At 38.1% G+C, this 15,876-nt stretch overlaps 1 protein-coding gene across 3 annotated transcripts in view; it reads left to right on the top strand.

Moving 5' to 3' along the window:
- The first annotated feature begins 2,529 nt into the window (after positions 1–2,529).
- The window catches only part of Vrk2 (VRK serine/threonine kinase 2), a 72,267-nt gene continuing 58,920 nt past the window's right edge, over positions 2,530–15,876 (top strand). Inside the window, exons 1-2 of one of the 3 annotated variants that reach the window (XM_048352879.1) lie at positions 2,530–2,730; positions 4,485–4,654. In XM_048352879.1, coding sequence (XP_048208836.1) covers positions 4,504–4,654 — 151 coding nt within the window. In that variant the 5' untranslated portion in view covers positions 2,530–2,730; positions 4,485–4,503. Of the gene's footprint in view, positions 2,799–4,484; positions 4,655–15,876 lie in introns of all 3 variants that reach the window. The other 2 variants (XM_048352880.1, XM_048352878.1) reach the window with 2 other exon arrangements.

Genomic DNA, 15,876 nt, shown 5'->3' with positions numbered 1-15,876 from the left:
ATGTTGTTATCCTTGCCATGCCCCACTGCAGAGTGTAAAAGGGGATCCTTGTTGGGGGAACCGGAGCTATCACCCCCAGACTTCAGGCAGCCGAGGGATATAAGAGGGCGGGATTTCCTGGGGAAAGAAGAAGAGGCATGGAGAAAGCAAGGTGCCAGGAGGCTCCTCATGGACCTGAGCAGAGCCCGGGTTCCCCTTAGGCCTCTGGGGAGCCTGGGACTGTGGTGTGGAGGAGGCCCAAGCCCGGACCAGCAGCGCAGGGAGGCCAGAGTCTGGGCCTGCAGAGAATGGAGGCCAGAGAGGCCTAGCTCTGGGCGGGAAGAGAGGAGAGGACTGCAGAGCAGAGGCCTGCTGAGAGCCAGAGGCCTGAGAAGAGTGGACAGAGGATGTACCACCACTAGCCAAAGAAAATAACTTTCTAGTTATTCCACATCTTTGCTGACACTTGGTGTTTTTAATCAAGAGCAATAATTTAAATTTGTTCATGAAACCAATGTATATTCCTTTATTCAAGCTTCAGTTAAAAGTATTATAATATACAAACTCAATGATTATATTGTTTCTCCCAAGTTTCCTCCGAAAAGCTTTATATTGTAGCTATTAGGTTTAGACTTAGACCTGCAATAAATTTTCCTTTAAGGAAGCTATGAGTTAAACATTGAAATGTTCTGCTTTTCCTTCCCTCTCTCCCTTCTTTCCTCTCTTGTGAACATGGCTAGCCACGTGTTCTAATTGCACTTGTTAGATGCTTGGTATTTCTAATAGGTTAGATTTGTATATTGTTCTACCTTCTTTATGGTCACAAAATAATTAAGGGTGGAACAATGTCCAGAAAAGACAATCTCTTTCTACAAAGTGTTTAGGAAGCTTTTGTTCATCTCTTATTTACTGACCTGACACAGTCTTCCTACATGTCTGGTCCAAACATTAGAAATGAAAATGAAGATGTCATAGTTCATTTGGTCATTCAATAAGAAAATGTTTTCTATGAGCATTTTAGAGTCTAGGGATATAGTATTATCTAAAAGAGGCAGAATTGTTTGCTATCCTGATAAAGTATATGATTTACTAAAGTAAATGGTCACTTGTCAAAATAACTAAATGGTATAATCCATTGCTATATGTAGTAAGTGGTAGGAGGAATAAAGAAAAGGAAGCTGTGAAGTATTGCTGTGAGTTGAAATTTTAGGTAGAATGTCTAGGAAAGAATTCAGCTACTTTTGAGCTTTAACCGGAAGAAAGTGATGGTAGTATAGCTCACAAAGATAACAGATGGAATAGTGGTTCAGGCAAAAGGAGAAATGTAAAGGTCCTGAGAACAACTAAGAGCTCACAGTAATTGGATTGTCAAAGGCAACAGGAGATACAGACAACAGGTAGAACATTGTAGATAAGTTCTCAGCCATAAGCAATTTGGAAAAATAGGCATTTTCTGGCCTGAACATCAGTAGTGTCAGTGTTGAAAAACAGAGCAAAAGAGAAAAAGGGTAGTAATCTGCTTTGATTGTTGCTGGAGCTGCATCTTCCAAAAGACTTCCTGGGGAAGTGGTGGCAATGTGAATTTAATTAGAATGGAGCATGTAGATGGTAGGACAAGCAACCAGTTGTATCTTATAAACATAAGAAAGGGGTAATTAGTGAATACATGAAAGGCACAATTGATTTTAGACTTTCTTCAAAATGCTTTTGTATCTATAGCATTGAGTGTCCAATCAGTCTCCCTCTCCCTCTGTGTGTTTTCATGCCGTCTTCCATTTTGGTGAATTATTGATGTAGGTTGCCCCAATTCCTCAATCCACCAGTCATTCAAGTGCCTCAGATGTCCCCTTAGTAGCTGAGGGTTCCAATAATTTCCTCTCAGAAACTGTAAATTTCCTAGGCACAATAGTCGTATATTGCTTAATAACTGTTTTCTGAGCATTCGTTTCTGCCTATTCCAAAATATTCTAAATTCACGATGAGTCTTTAACTGTCAGAAAACTTCGGTCTTTTGTTTCCCTTAGTGGTCATGAGAACTTTGTAGCCGACTGAATAACTGTGATTGTTTCCATCCCACAGTCCACAGCCTGGACGTTTACTAACCCATTATTTTAAAGGTAGGAACAGGCAGAGCCAGGCCTGGGGTGGCAGGCCCTCCTGCTCCCCGCGGCCCGCTCCTCTCTTCAGGCTCCAGAGGCCCTGGTCAGTCAGGGCACTTGCCCGGTGCGCACAGCACATGGGCCTCGCGGGTCTGGAAGGAAGCTCCTGCAGGTTCAGCGACGGTAATTCGTCCGACACAAGCCCTAGTCACAGTTGTTTCGACTCTGGCGGGCGAGGCGGTGGGGACCAGGACGGTTCAGCCGTCATTTGCCGAGTCTCGCCACTCACGCGCTACTCCTGCTGCCGCTCAGCAGCCCAGCCGGCGCTTCCCGCGCTTCCGGAGGGCGCGGACCCAGGGCCTCTGTGTGGGGCGGGGTAGGGCGCCCGGCCACGCCCGGCCCGGGGAGGCCGCCCGGCGCAGGCCCGCCTCCCCGCGCGGTTGGAGGCCGCTCCCTAAAACGCCCGGAGACTGGCGGGAGGCTGCGACCGGCGCGGCCGAGACTTCAGGCCGGGAATCTCTCAAGGCGTCCCCGGCTCTCGCTAGGGAGGCTCGGCTGCCGTTCCTGCGTGACGCCGGGGCTCCAGGCTGTGTAGTAGGCTCGTCCTGGGCCCGTGGCCGCGGCCTAGCGAGGTCCTTCGTGGCTGAGAAAAGTGAGGACTCGGTGACGCTTCCACGCGCGTCCCCGGACGCCGGGTCCGAGGGGTTGGGCGGGAACATGGTGGGGGTTCTTTTCGTGGTGGTGCGGGGAAGGTGCTGGAGGCGGAGGATGTGTGTGTTCCCCCGCGGGCTGCGCGGTGACCGGGCCTCTGGGGCACCCTGGGGATGAGGGACGGGAGTGGGGTTCACCACGCCGTCCAGGCCCTGGTAGGCCTTAAGCGTTCTAGGCCGGTGGGTCCGGTTGGGCACCGCCTCTTGATCCAGGGAAGTGACTCTGGCAGCCGCAGGGGACTTGTGACCGGACTGGCGGGGACTGACGTGTGGCTGCTCCGCGGAGAAGATCATCCCTTCCTTTCCCCCTGGTACAGCCCACACCTCGGGGCCTTCTGTCCTGCCCCAAGGCCGGCCATTCCCTCCACCCCAGCTGCGTTCACCTCTCTCCTTTACTGTCGCTTAGCACTTGTGCCCCTGCTCCAGAAGTTTTTCTTGAAAGAGTAAAAAGTTTCAAATCTGCCCGTTTCTCAAGGGCACCAGTGATCCACACTGTGCTGGTTAAGGGGAACCCCCTCTAAAACCAGGCCTACCTGGTGATGTGTACCACTGTTAGGATTCACCTTTCAGATATTCGCCTTCTATTTCACCCCCTCCTCCAGAAGGGGTTTAGATGAAGATTATTCTGCATCTCTTGGTGCCCTTATTCTACCAGCATGTGGATGCTGTTGGTTAAAACAGGGCATTGGGATTCAGGAGCTGAAGGAAGGAAAAAATCTGATTGCAGGAAAGCGAATGAATGCTGATACCCATGATGGAAAAGCTATGCAAAGAGAAACTTTACACTTAATGTATCTATGCATTTATAATAACTTTCATATCAAAAGCACTCACTTTTAAACAACTCTTTAGAAGTAATTAGAGGAACATTGTTACTTTCACATTTAGTTTCAGGAATTTATAATGGTATGTATTTTCCCCTAAGAAGTGTTCTCTTTCAACTCGAAATCTTTTTGTAAAATATTCTAACCAGCTTACAATTATAATTAATTGACTACCGTTGTGTGACTATACTATGGGGATACCATGGAGATTTTTTTTTTTCCTTCAATACAGAGTTTAGCTGTCATCTCTAAAGTAGTGCTGTACTCAATTCTATGAGGCTGGAGGACTGGTAGGAAAAAAGTACCAGACCAATTCCTCTGCCCTCACACGAGCCACGAATGCCCTAACTTACTAATGAATGAAAAATCTTTTGCTCACTTAACAAATTCTTACTGTATACCTACTCTGTCAGATACTACTTGGTGGTGATGATGTGGATTGCTACCGTCTATATATCTTTAATTAAGAGCTGGTAACTGAGGCCTTCTCATCTTTTAACACCCCACTTTCAATGAAGGGAGACTTCATGTGTATGATATTTAAGTTTTTTCTTTGTTGTTGGCAATTCTTAACTCCTTGTTTCTTAAGGTGTATTTTTAGCACTTGCACATTTTTCCAGACCCTAAATGAATTTTTACTGCTGATTTAAAAGAAAGTGAAAAGATTGGTTTGCCTTTCTTTTGTACTGTCAGTACTTGGCTAGGTTTCAAAATTTTAGTGATGCCATTGCTTGCTTAAATATAAGTGGAGTGGGCTTCCCCAAACTGAATTGCCTTCAGAATACTAATCTTAATCCTAGGGAATTTTTCCAAGGTAGACATGTTGGGAAATGTATTTTAACTATACAATTTTGTTTGTTCTTATTTTTCAGCCATTTTATCTTACTCCGTATGCCCAAAGAAGTCATGCCACTAAGAAGAAATGGTAAACCTAAACTTCCTGTTCCACTTCCAGAAGGCAAAATTCTGGAAGATGTAGAAGGGAAGCGGTGGGTGCTGGGCAAGATGATTGGCTCTGGAGGATTTGGATTGATATATTTAGGTAAAGTATAATGATAAATAGTCAAATATTTTTAAATAAGTTGTGCCTGTGAGAATAGTATCTTAAAACTGAAACTGAAATAATACAGAATTCATAAGTGTACTTTATTAAGTAAAGATAGTTAATGTTTGATAGACTAAACATTAGGTTCAAGACATGAGTGACATGCTCCTCTCTGTTGTCTATGCTTTTCTCTATAACTCTTAAGGTCTTTTTTAGGGCATAATTTCACAATCTGCTAGACAACACACAAATGTTCTGTTTTTGAGAGCTTCTTTTCCAGCATACATTGCTTTTTATATACCTGTATAAATATAAACACTTTCTGTTTGTGAGTCTTTATTTTTTTTTAAATAATACAAGGGCATAATCATTTCCCAACTGTGCTCAAAACTGGAAAATTAAGCTTTAATAAGCCAAAGTATTTTTTGCATGGAATGAATGAACTTTTTTTCTTATTTATCTGGATCAACACTAGTTATGCTCCATGTATGGAGTAAGTGAAAAACAGACGTTCAGATAGTTTTCTGTGTTCTGTGGTACAGTTAGAGAATGCTGGCTGGGTATACTTCTACACTGAATTTAAATATTGAAAAACTATACTGAATTTAAACAGATCACTCATGGCTGTCTTACATGTGTAGTGGAATGAGGCTCTCTATTGCAACATTGGATTTGATGAATAAAAATAAATGTTTGTGATTAGTAAAGAACAGCCCTAGGGCCAGGCTGGTAAGTCTATGTTTAGCATAGATTCTGAATTCGTAGATCTCCGTCACCCCCCACCCCTCACCCCCACGTCTGCCATAAAACAAAAGCAAATTACAAGGATAAATTTAAGAAACTATATTGCTGGTATTACATCTCCATAGTATTTTTAAAACACTAATAAAATAAATTTGGGAGAATATTGAGCTCCAAATAAATATATTTTCTGGTTCATAAAACATAGACATCTTTTCTCATAAAATTAAGTTTGTAGTTTTGAATGAATGGATACATTTCAGTTAATAACTATTAGTTACCTGTGTCAAATCTGATTGGAGACAAAAATTGTATGGGCTATAATCCCTTCGGAACTCAGGCAGGAGGATTTAGTTCAAGAGCAATTTAGGCTGTATATCGAGACCTAGCCTTTTAAAAAAAGATGAAATTAACTTTCACAAGCATTATTAGATTGAATGAAAAACATGTTTCAGCAACATGACAGTAAGCTAAACTAATTGCATGTTATACTCTCTAAGAGAATTCTTCAAAATACAGGGAGCATCTGGTCACAAGGGCAGAGTCCCACATGTAGCTAGTGGCTGTCCTTTGATAAACTTAAAAGTCCATGTGGGTCGCTGGAGTCTGGGAAGAGTAGCATTCTCTGCATGATAAATGTTTGAGACATGGAATTAGTGAATTCTCTTTCACTAACTCTTAACTCACTGGAGTTACGATCTCCAATATACTGTCTTAACTCAAGGTCACAGATAAAGGAATTGGATACATTATTTTTATAGTGACTGAGCTGTGGCCTTGGATACCCATAGCTTATTACAACTTACTTTTTATAGTTTTCTAATGTTTCAGTTATTTGAAAAGAACTGGAGAAAAGCATTGATTGTAATGAGCTTACCCTATTTTCACTTCTTGAAATGTAAAGTATTATATTAATGTGTACTTAAATTTGGGTGTATATTTAAGATTAAGTATGTGCGGCTATACATTTATATACATGTATGTGCATACATAGTTATTGCTTCTTTGCTTCCTATCATGGAAAAGAAATATATTTGCTGAAGCATGTGATTTGACTTGTCCCTATTCAAATGCAGAAAAATTCTTTCAGGACAAGTACAAGTCACGTATTTTAGTTAGTTTTGTCTCTGGACCAAACGAATTGACTTACAAAACATTTGAGGTTGAGTATGTTATATAGCACCTTCCACAACTGAATTTTGGAACCTGGATTCTGGGAAGGTGAACAAGAATATGCCATTGGAGGAAGACTAAAATCTTTAGCTTTTTTGAGACAAAAAAAAAACCCTTCCATTTTTGGAATATATAATAAAGCTGTGTGTTCCACATGCTGCTAATGTTTTACCAAAAATGATGGCAAAGAGTCACAGAATCAGTTTAGTTTCTTTAAAGTTCATTTAGTTTTACTGATAATTATCAAAATGAGAGAAGCAATTCCTTAGGAAATTATATCCATTTGGTATTTTGCCAGAGTGCTTATGACCTCCTATATATAAATTAAGTAATTAAATTCAAATTTTCCTAATAACTGTCCATTAAAATTCTTTTAGGTATATTATTCTTTCCATATACTCTGCTTTGGCAGGTATTTCATAAGCATTTGTTGCCTAAAGCTGAGAAGAGACTAGCCACTATGTTTAGCTCATTGTGTATGTACAATTGTCCTCTAGCTTTGAGATCAATAGGCCCAGGCCTTTCGGTAATCAGCAACTTTAGAGGAAAGGGAAAGGGGTGGAAAAGTTTGGTATTTACTCTTGACTTGGAGAAATAATGTGCCTGTAGCACTAGGAGAGATAGTTATAAGAGTGAGAAGTCTGAATACAAGAACAAAGTCAAGGTTCTTCCTTTGTGTATGAAAGGGGGTGTGGGAAGAAAGGAAACTGGTTTAGGGTATGGGAAAACTTGCTGTCATTTTAGTATCAAATGTGTGAAAAAGTTTCTAAAACTCCAGGGAAAGAGAAAGAACTGAAGGTTTGAATTCTACTTTAATGCTAGGTATAATACAGAAGCAACTAACCCAAGGGAGAACTGCATACATAAGAGCAGGAGTTTCCGTGTTAGGCAAATCAGAGTTGAATCCTGACTTGTGGCTAAGCTACTTATAAGTGGAGTGACCTTTACCTCTTGAATGTCTTTGTTTCTACTCTGTGGCAGTAGTAATTGTTAGGATTAAATTAGATAATTTTAAAGGACTTGGAGCAGAGCCAGCCCTTAATAAATGTTATTTATGTATTTGATGCCTCGGTGGATTAGGATAGTGATGAAGACTTCATTGGGAGGATTTTCTGCTAATTCTGCTACAGATTATGGTAGACTTAGTCACTAATATGGTAAAACTAGAACATAAAGAATATTCTTGAACTGTCAGGCCAGTATCTTTGTCTCCTGAAATTTATTGTCATGGCATAACACATGGCGAAACTTTCATTTTAAAACATGTTTAGACATTCATGAGGCTGGACTTCAGAATTTATTTAGGAACCCAGAAGATTCCTCTGAAGACTTGTTACATGAGTAAAAATAGAAACAGATTATCTGTAGAAGTTGTAGGTTTTCGAAGTTGAACATAATCTTGACTAGCTGGCATCTATGGAGCCATCTATAAGGTAGATGTGCAGTAGCTACTTGTTTGAGGGAATGAGCCTGAGAGAATACTTAACCCACATCAGCCAGTTTGTTTTGTTCTCTTGCATAATATCAGATGTCACATTTAACCTAGCCTGTAATTTTATATATACATAAACAGCATTATTTAGGAAAATTGGAAACAAGATATCTTTTATTATGTCATCCAAAAGAATGTTCATTTGCCTGATTGACAGTAAACCAAGATCACTCCCTTTTATAAAGAATAACCTATCATATCTAAAATTAGCTGTCATAAGCCTGAAGATTGGGTCATTTATTCCTGGATAACTGTTTATACTTCACCTGTGTGATAGGAGAGATTTTTGAGTTATGCTGTCAGATTAGACTAATTTTGCTGTCTAGAGATATAGAAGGGGTCTTTGGGGGGAAGTCTTTATGACTTATCAAAAATTAACTTTTTGATGAGGAAACATTTCTATTTTTGAAGCTATAGAAAAGTTGTGTGTGGTTTTATTTTTAGTTATGGGTTGATTTTAATACAAGAAAATATTTAGAAAAATCCACTGATAATACTAGCAGTAATTAGAGTTATTGGAACATGCATTCCTTTATTACACATTACAGTATTAAATACCATTTTGGCACTATTTTTTAGAGATAAGCAGTCTGTGTGAGTAATAGAAAATGACTATAAAATAAGGGTCATTTGTATTAGAAACTAGCATGTATCTGTTTGTCTGCCTCTATCTATATCTATCTGTCTATCTATCTATCTATCTATCTAACAAACAAGTAGTTCTTAGAATAAGGTAGAAACTTAAAAGAGGAAATCACTTGGGATTTTCTATATTTAGTATATTTATTGGATCGATAGATAAGAAGTCTTTAAAAGATAGATTTTAAGTTTGTATGTGCTTTCTATAGGCTATTGATTTTAAGTTTTGAAGGAAATAGCAGTGTTTACCTATCAGTCAAAAAGTCTAAGTAGCTAAGGAAGTTTATGTTCTTTCTATAAAAATAAAGGGAAAGTTCTTGTAAGGCTTAGCCTTTGCTTATATTGTTGTTTTTTTTAAGCATTTCACATTAGTAAAAATATTTAGTTTTCTTCATCTTCATTTTTACTGTCAATCTCTTTTGCTTCAGGAAAGGCTTATAAACTACTTATTCATCTCTGTGTTTGTATCTCTTCCACTGTGCCTGCTACTATTTTGTAACTGTTTACAATGGTCAAGGTTTTTTGTTAATTTGAAACTTACTGCTAAGGGGAGATTTCTTCCTCATGAAATGAGCTCACCTCTGTTGCCACACAATAAAAGAATAAAATAAAAGAATAAAAAGAAGCTTTTGAGAGCTTCTGGCTTCCTTATGAAATATGGATAGACTTCTGCTTCTGAAGTGTTTTAGGTTTTGCTTCTTTAGATAAGAAAGAAGAGGAATAAATAGTAAGAGGTATGTTCCTTTTTTTAAGACACAGTGATATCTCTGTTTCTGAGATAAATTAGATGAAAACAAAGAAACTTTAAAGTTCTAAACAAGAGAGTTCACTAGAAATTAGATTTTTGGATAATGAAAATTTATTCTGATATCCACACTTAATGTGCTTGTAAATTTTATCCTTTGTAGATTCTTGGTTTTGCAAGTAGTGTTTCTTCTTAATGTTTGCCCCTTATAGCTTCATTACATGGATTATGTTTGTTTGTTTCTGAACAGTATATGATATTCTGTGGGGGAGAAGAGTATTTTAAGGGAGCAGCCAGAAAACTGAGCAATTATTTCTAGATAATTGTTACAGACAACCATTGTTTGTTTTAAAAAGATAGCCAGTTGCACTGAATTTTCCTTTAACATCTCCAGTCAGGGAAATGGTTCTATAGAAAGACATCCATTGAAGGCCAGAAACATCTACAGATGCAATGTGATCTCAAGCAATGAAGCATGTGGCCCTTCATTGGCATTATATGATAACAGGAGGATCTTCTGGCAGAAGAACTGACTTTTGCTGAGTTCTGCATGCTGCCCCTCCAAACCCATCTTTGATTGGCACCTATGCCCTATTGAAACTGGCATCACACCTTCTGAATGGGCTCTGTGCCAGGCTAGCAGATGGGTATGGGCAAAAGCATGCCAGAAACCCAGTATGTGAATCAAGTTTAAGTATCAGGGGCCCAAACTCCCATCCAGGGATATAAAAACTACAGTCTGTTGAGAGCTTTTTGTGCTTAAGGTTAAAGGACATGCCATTTCTACTCCAGCTTAGAGGTTGATTAATTTTGAAAGTCAAACAGGATCTCCTGTGGCTGTGTCAGGCAAAATTCTATCTTTGGTGAATGAGAATTACTACTTCATGTAGGGAGGAGAAAGTATTGTAATGAAGTTTCCAATGAGAGTTACTCTCCTGCAAGTGCCTCCAGCACTTAAGCAGCATGTGTTCAGTAGAGATGAATATTTCTATTCTCCAGCAGAGCCAGGTGCAATCAAAGCCAGATCTTCAACCTGCTGCAGTAAAGAACCCTAAATTTAGAAAGGGCAGGGGAAGTTTAGAAGAACTGTGTTGTGGCAGATCTTCTCACCATGAGCTGATGGAACTTCACAAAAGTGTGTAAAGGAGGAGATGAAGGGAAAACTCCAAACAGAAAACCTTCAGAACCCAAAAGATCTTTAACAAACCAAAGGAGAAGGTTGAATCTTTTCTCCTCCATGTAGAAATTCTTCTGAATTTTTCTATCAGATATCTTAGGTTACCAAAATGTTAGGAACAACTTAATGCCTTAGTAGCAAAACTTCTTGTTCTTACATTTATTTCATTGCATGTCTATCATATATATAAATTTTGCTTCTTGAATAATGGATTTTGCATAAAATTGAGTCCTAACATTATATTCCTTGTGATTGTTTCACATACACTTCAGAGCTGCCCTCTCTTGCAAAAAGCAAAGGCACCACACCATTCCTTGTGATCACTTTAGTCATAGCTCCTGCATGCTCTTAAATTTATAGGAATGCCTACAAGACCAGCTGTGGCCAAGAGCAGCTTCTCTTAATCGCCTTATAGCCATTGCTTTTGCTTTTCCACTGTGTAAACTTTATCTATGGAACAGATTCCATGAGACCGTGGTGAATACTTCAACATATTCAAAACATATAACTGCCACAAATTAAACTACTAAAACTAAAGCTGGTGCATTGTAACTGCCAAGTAAAACTGGCACATCCCTCTGTCTGACTGCAGGAGAGTGTACCATACAGTCCTTGGAAAACACAATTCATCCACGAGCACTCTTGTCACTTGCTCTGATATTAAACCAGAGAAAGTGACATTAATTAAAGAAGTGGCATGAGCCAACAAAGGCAATGAAATTCTAAGCTTTGGCTCATGTGCAGACCTTCCCCAACCTGTTCTGCTTAGGTATTGTGGCCATTTCAGAAGAGTAGCTAGTATAGCTACTTTTGTTCCTCCTCTCATCATTCTAAGACACTATTTTCAAGCAAGTCATATTTTATATCCAGCATTAGGCTATTTAATTAGTACACTGGTAGTCATTGCATGATTCCACCCAAACATTGGTGTGCTGGCATGAGGTGTATTTACTGCACTTGTTAGCTATATGAGATGTCCAACTAAAGGTGGAAGACAGTTCACTGAAAAAGCCAACAACATCTAACCAGGAAGAGTACCTAGATTTGGTAAATTGGAAGCTGTGAAGTCTTTTGGTAGTACTAATGTGGAAACAAAATGGACTGGCAAACCCATGTGCTATAAAAATTCTATCCTGCTGAAGGGGTAATCAGAGAGGTATCTAGGACTTCCTTCTTTGTTCTTTATAGTATGCTTTCTGTAATGCTCATGTCATTATTTCATATGATTACTGTTTGCATATTGTCTTCATGTGCCCTCAACTTGAACATGTGCATAATCATGCTCTGATATTAAAATCCTGACACATGGCTTTACAAGTTATATTTTAAAAAATATATGATTTGTTAAGTATCTGTCTTGTTATGGAAAAAAAGTACTTCCTTTTTTTTTTTCCCCCAGTCCTGAGGCTTGCACTCAGGGCCTGAGCACTGTCCCTGACTTCTTTTTGCTCAAGGCTAGCACTCTGCCACTTGACCCATAGCGCCAGCTCTGGCCCTTTCTATATAGGTGGTGCTGAGGAATCGAACCCAGGGCTTTATGTATTTGAGGCAAGCACTCTTGCCACTAGGCCATATTCCCAGCCCCCAAAAAATATTTTTTGATGAGTAGGTTGTGTAAGACTAAATTTTGTGCTTTCTTTAATATAGCATGTGGTCTGTATATAAAGCTTTTTGCTTTCTTTAACATGGTCTCTGGGTAAAGCATTATAATTTTAGTTTTGGAGATGTTATTTTCTATATTTGGAGAGTTTTCTATATTTTGGTGAGATATTTTTTCAAGTATGTTTTTTTAAAATAGTAAACTATGTATTTAATCCATGCATTGTGCAATTTATTGGGGGAAAGTCTACTAATACACTCTGCTAATACACTGTATAGGGGAGTAAAAAAAATCAATATTGTATTAAGACTAGTGAGTTTTTTGTTTAGAATAAAACAGTTGTACTGAATGGTATTTCACTTGAGTCACCCTAATAGAAAGTATGAAACCTGCATGGGGAAGAAGGATGGTTTGACTAGTAGGCATGTAACATGATTGAAAAATCAACTTTTCAAAGAATATGAGCATATCTTTGACAAAGTAATTAGAATTATTCCCCTTCTTTCCTTTCCTCCCTCCTTCCCTCACTCTGTTCCTCTTTTTTAAAATTATTTTGTGGTGTTGAGTATGAAACCTAGGGCCTTGGCAGGCAAGCCAGTACTCTTGTAGAGCCAATCCAAGTCTGTGAGAGGTTTGATTAAGAGTTTTTACATAGTCAGAAGCTTTTGTTATGCTTTATGGGTGTAGATATTTTCTACTTGAGATCCAGAATTTTCTATCTGTGTAATTAGCCATGAGTTTAATGCACATTTTTCATATCACACAGACAATGGCTTCAAAGAGACAGCAATGCTGCAAAGGAACAAAAAAAGAAGGCCAAAGTTGACACACACAGAGGCAAAACAGTGTAGGAAAAATCAACACGTTTTGCAAAATCAATCATTGAAAATGTGTCAGTGTTCAGGAGACGGTCCTTCATTTGCAATCCAAGTAAAATAGAGTATTTAAATATGAGAGGAAGTATTATTGAGCCCAGCATGCCTGCAACCACTTGTTTGACTAGCTCAGAATAGAACACTGAGAGGCGAGGGCTCAAAGTTAAATGAACATTTATACATTTTAAAATCAAATGAAAGATTCAGAGTATATTCATGAATTAATTTTTTCAGAATCCTAAATTTAATCAGCTGGAATTACTTTTAAAGTGTCATTCTATTTAACTTTGGGGAATGATGAATTTGCCTTTTAGTAGAGATGCTGTATTTTATCATGAAGATGAAACAAACTGTCTTTTGTTAATTATTCCCCAAAGACACTGGCCATTTTTCTCTTCTATGCTCAATGTGGAGTAAAGGCAGCTTACCACAAATTTATTTCAAGCAAGAGCAACTGAAAACTTCAACATGTGTGAGGGTGGTTTATGAAGAACATAGCTTGCACTTCAGGTATTCTGACACCTCATGAAGCTTGTAGAGAAAATGATACCAAAGCGTTACTGAGAAGGCCATGAATACAGAGCATTGAAAAGTGAAAAAGAATGAGAGTCTGGGAAAGAGTAGCAGATGTCTCAGATATGTATGAAACTAATTGATTTACTGTGTAAAAACTTCCTTTATGAAATCATCATTTTCATCATCAGTTCCTAAAATCTTTGCCTTAGTAAGCGCCAAGCCGTGTGTCAAGTGCCTCACATGCAATGTTTCATTTAATCCTCCTAACAACTTAAGTAACTTGCCTCTCAATCACATTTTTAATATTTTTCTCCATGTACATTTGAACTCACATTTCTTTATGGATTGATGTCCCTTGTCAAACAACACTTTGAGATTATTGCTAGCCAGAGAAAATTGTGGCAAATGGTGTGCTTGTGACAGGCTCATGTCTAAAATAACAGCAAATATGTAATTGATATTATTGGCAGCTAATTGAAGAAATCTGTTAGTGGTGATGCTTATAGTGGTGTCATGTTTCATTCAGATTGACAATCCAAGGTATAGTGCATCAGTGATATGTTTTTAACATTATTAAGATGACCAAATCTGTGAAAGAACATCTGATATTTATAGTAAATCTAATGCCAACCACTGCAAAAATACACTAAAAATGTGCTATACCTTAGAACAAATAATACTTTTATGGAAAAATGAATAATTAGTCAACCAATAGTGTATATACAGTCTAATGAGAAATTGATTATCCAGCTTTTAAAAAAATGAATAAAATTTTCTCATTCATCAGAACTTTTTATATTGCTTTCATACTTAAGATGAAAAGAGACCACTTTACATCTCTGATGTAAATTTAATATACATCATGTAAAAATACATATTTTTACAAATACTAAGTATCATGTCTTTTTTCTCTGGATAATAACAAAAATGCATTGCTTAGAAAGTAGGTCTTCAAAAAGGCAAAAACAAAAATACATAAGTGTAACCTTGGTAAGGAACATGCATCTTGTTAAAAATGTTATATCAGATAAATAATACTTTAGTGAAAATAGTGTGAGTTTTGAAAATTTTAAATTCTTAGAAGATATCTTATAACAAAAATGACTTATTAGACCCTTAAGGAGGGTTTCAGGGGAAAAAAGAGGAACTTTTAGGTATTTTGAATAAAAAAGTACTTACATAAGTTATGATCCTAGGGTTGTTTTGTTTTTTCTTTTTTGGGGGGAGGAGTGGAGGATAGTACCAAGCCTTGATTTCAGGGGCCTTAAGCTTTTGCTCAATCTTTTCACTCATGGCTTATGTTCTACCACATTAGCCATACTTTCCCTGCAACATTTTCAATAATTCATTACAGACAAACTCTTAGGGATTTTTCTGTCAGGGCTGGCTTTGAATCTCTGTCCTCAGAGCTCAGCCTCCTGAGTGGCTATGCCACTGAAACCTGGTTCATAATGTTAGGATTTTTTTTTTCAGTTTTACTGGAATACTTTTGTTTTAGAGTATATACATAGCAAAATGAACAAAACAAAAGCTACTACATTAAAGTGCATGTCTTTGTTGGTCTTGATGGTATTCTTAAACCTATTCTTTTTTTTTTTTTCCTGGCAAATTATTTATTGTTTTCCTGAAATTTATTTATTTTATTTATTTATTTATTTTTTATTTTTTTCAAATTTTTGTTATCAAACTGATGTACAGAGAGGTTACAGTTTCATACGTTAGGCATTGGATACATTTCTTGTACTGTTTGTTACCTTGTCCCTCATGCCCCCCTCCCTCCCCCACTTCCCCCCCCCCAGGTGTTCAGTTCACTTACACCAAACAGTTTTGCAAGTATTGCTTTTGTAGTTGTTTCTCTTTTTTTACCCTGTGTCTCTCAAATTTGGTATTCCCTTTGAATTTCCTACTTCCAATACCAGTAAACACGGTTTCCAATATACTCAGATAAGAAGCCCACAGACTGAGAGAAGATCTTTACCGGACATTCAACAGACAAAGGCCTCATCTCTAAAATATATGCAGAACTAAAAAAATTACCTTCTTCCAAAACAAAACCGCAAAGAACCAATAGCCCCCTCATCAAGTGGGCTAAAGACTTACAAAGAAACTTCTCTGATGAGGAAATGAGAATGGCCAAGAGACATATGAAAAAATGCTCTACATCACTGGCCATAAAGGAAATGCAAATCAAAACAACATTGAGATTCCATCTCACCCCAGCAAGAATGTCATATATCAAGAAAACTAATAATAACAACTGT

This window comes from Perognathus longimembris, chromosome 8 (assembly GCF_023159225.1).
Source record: "Perognathus longimembris pacificus isolate PPM17 chromosome 8, ASM2315922v1, whole genome shotgun sequence".
In the NCBI taxonomy this organism is placed as follows: Eukaryota; Metazoa; Chordata; class Mammalia; order Rodentia; family Heteromyidae; genus Perognathus; species Perognathus longimembris.
The sequence above is the reverse complement of the archived record's forward strand: the minus strand, read 5'-3'. Positions and strand labels throughout refer to the sequence as shown.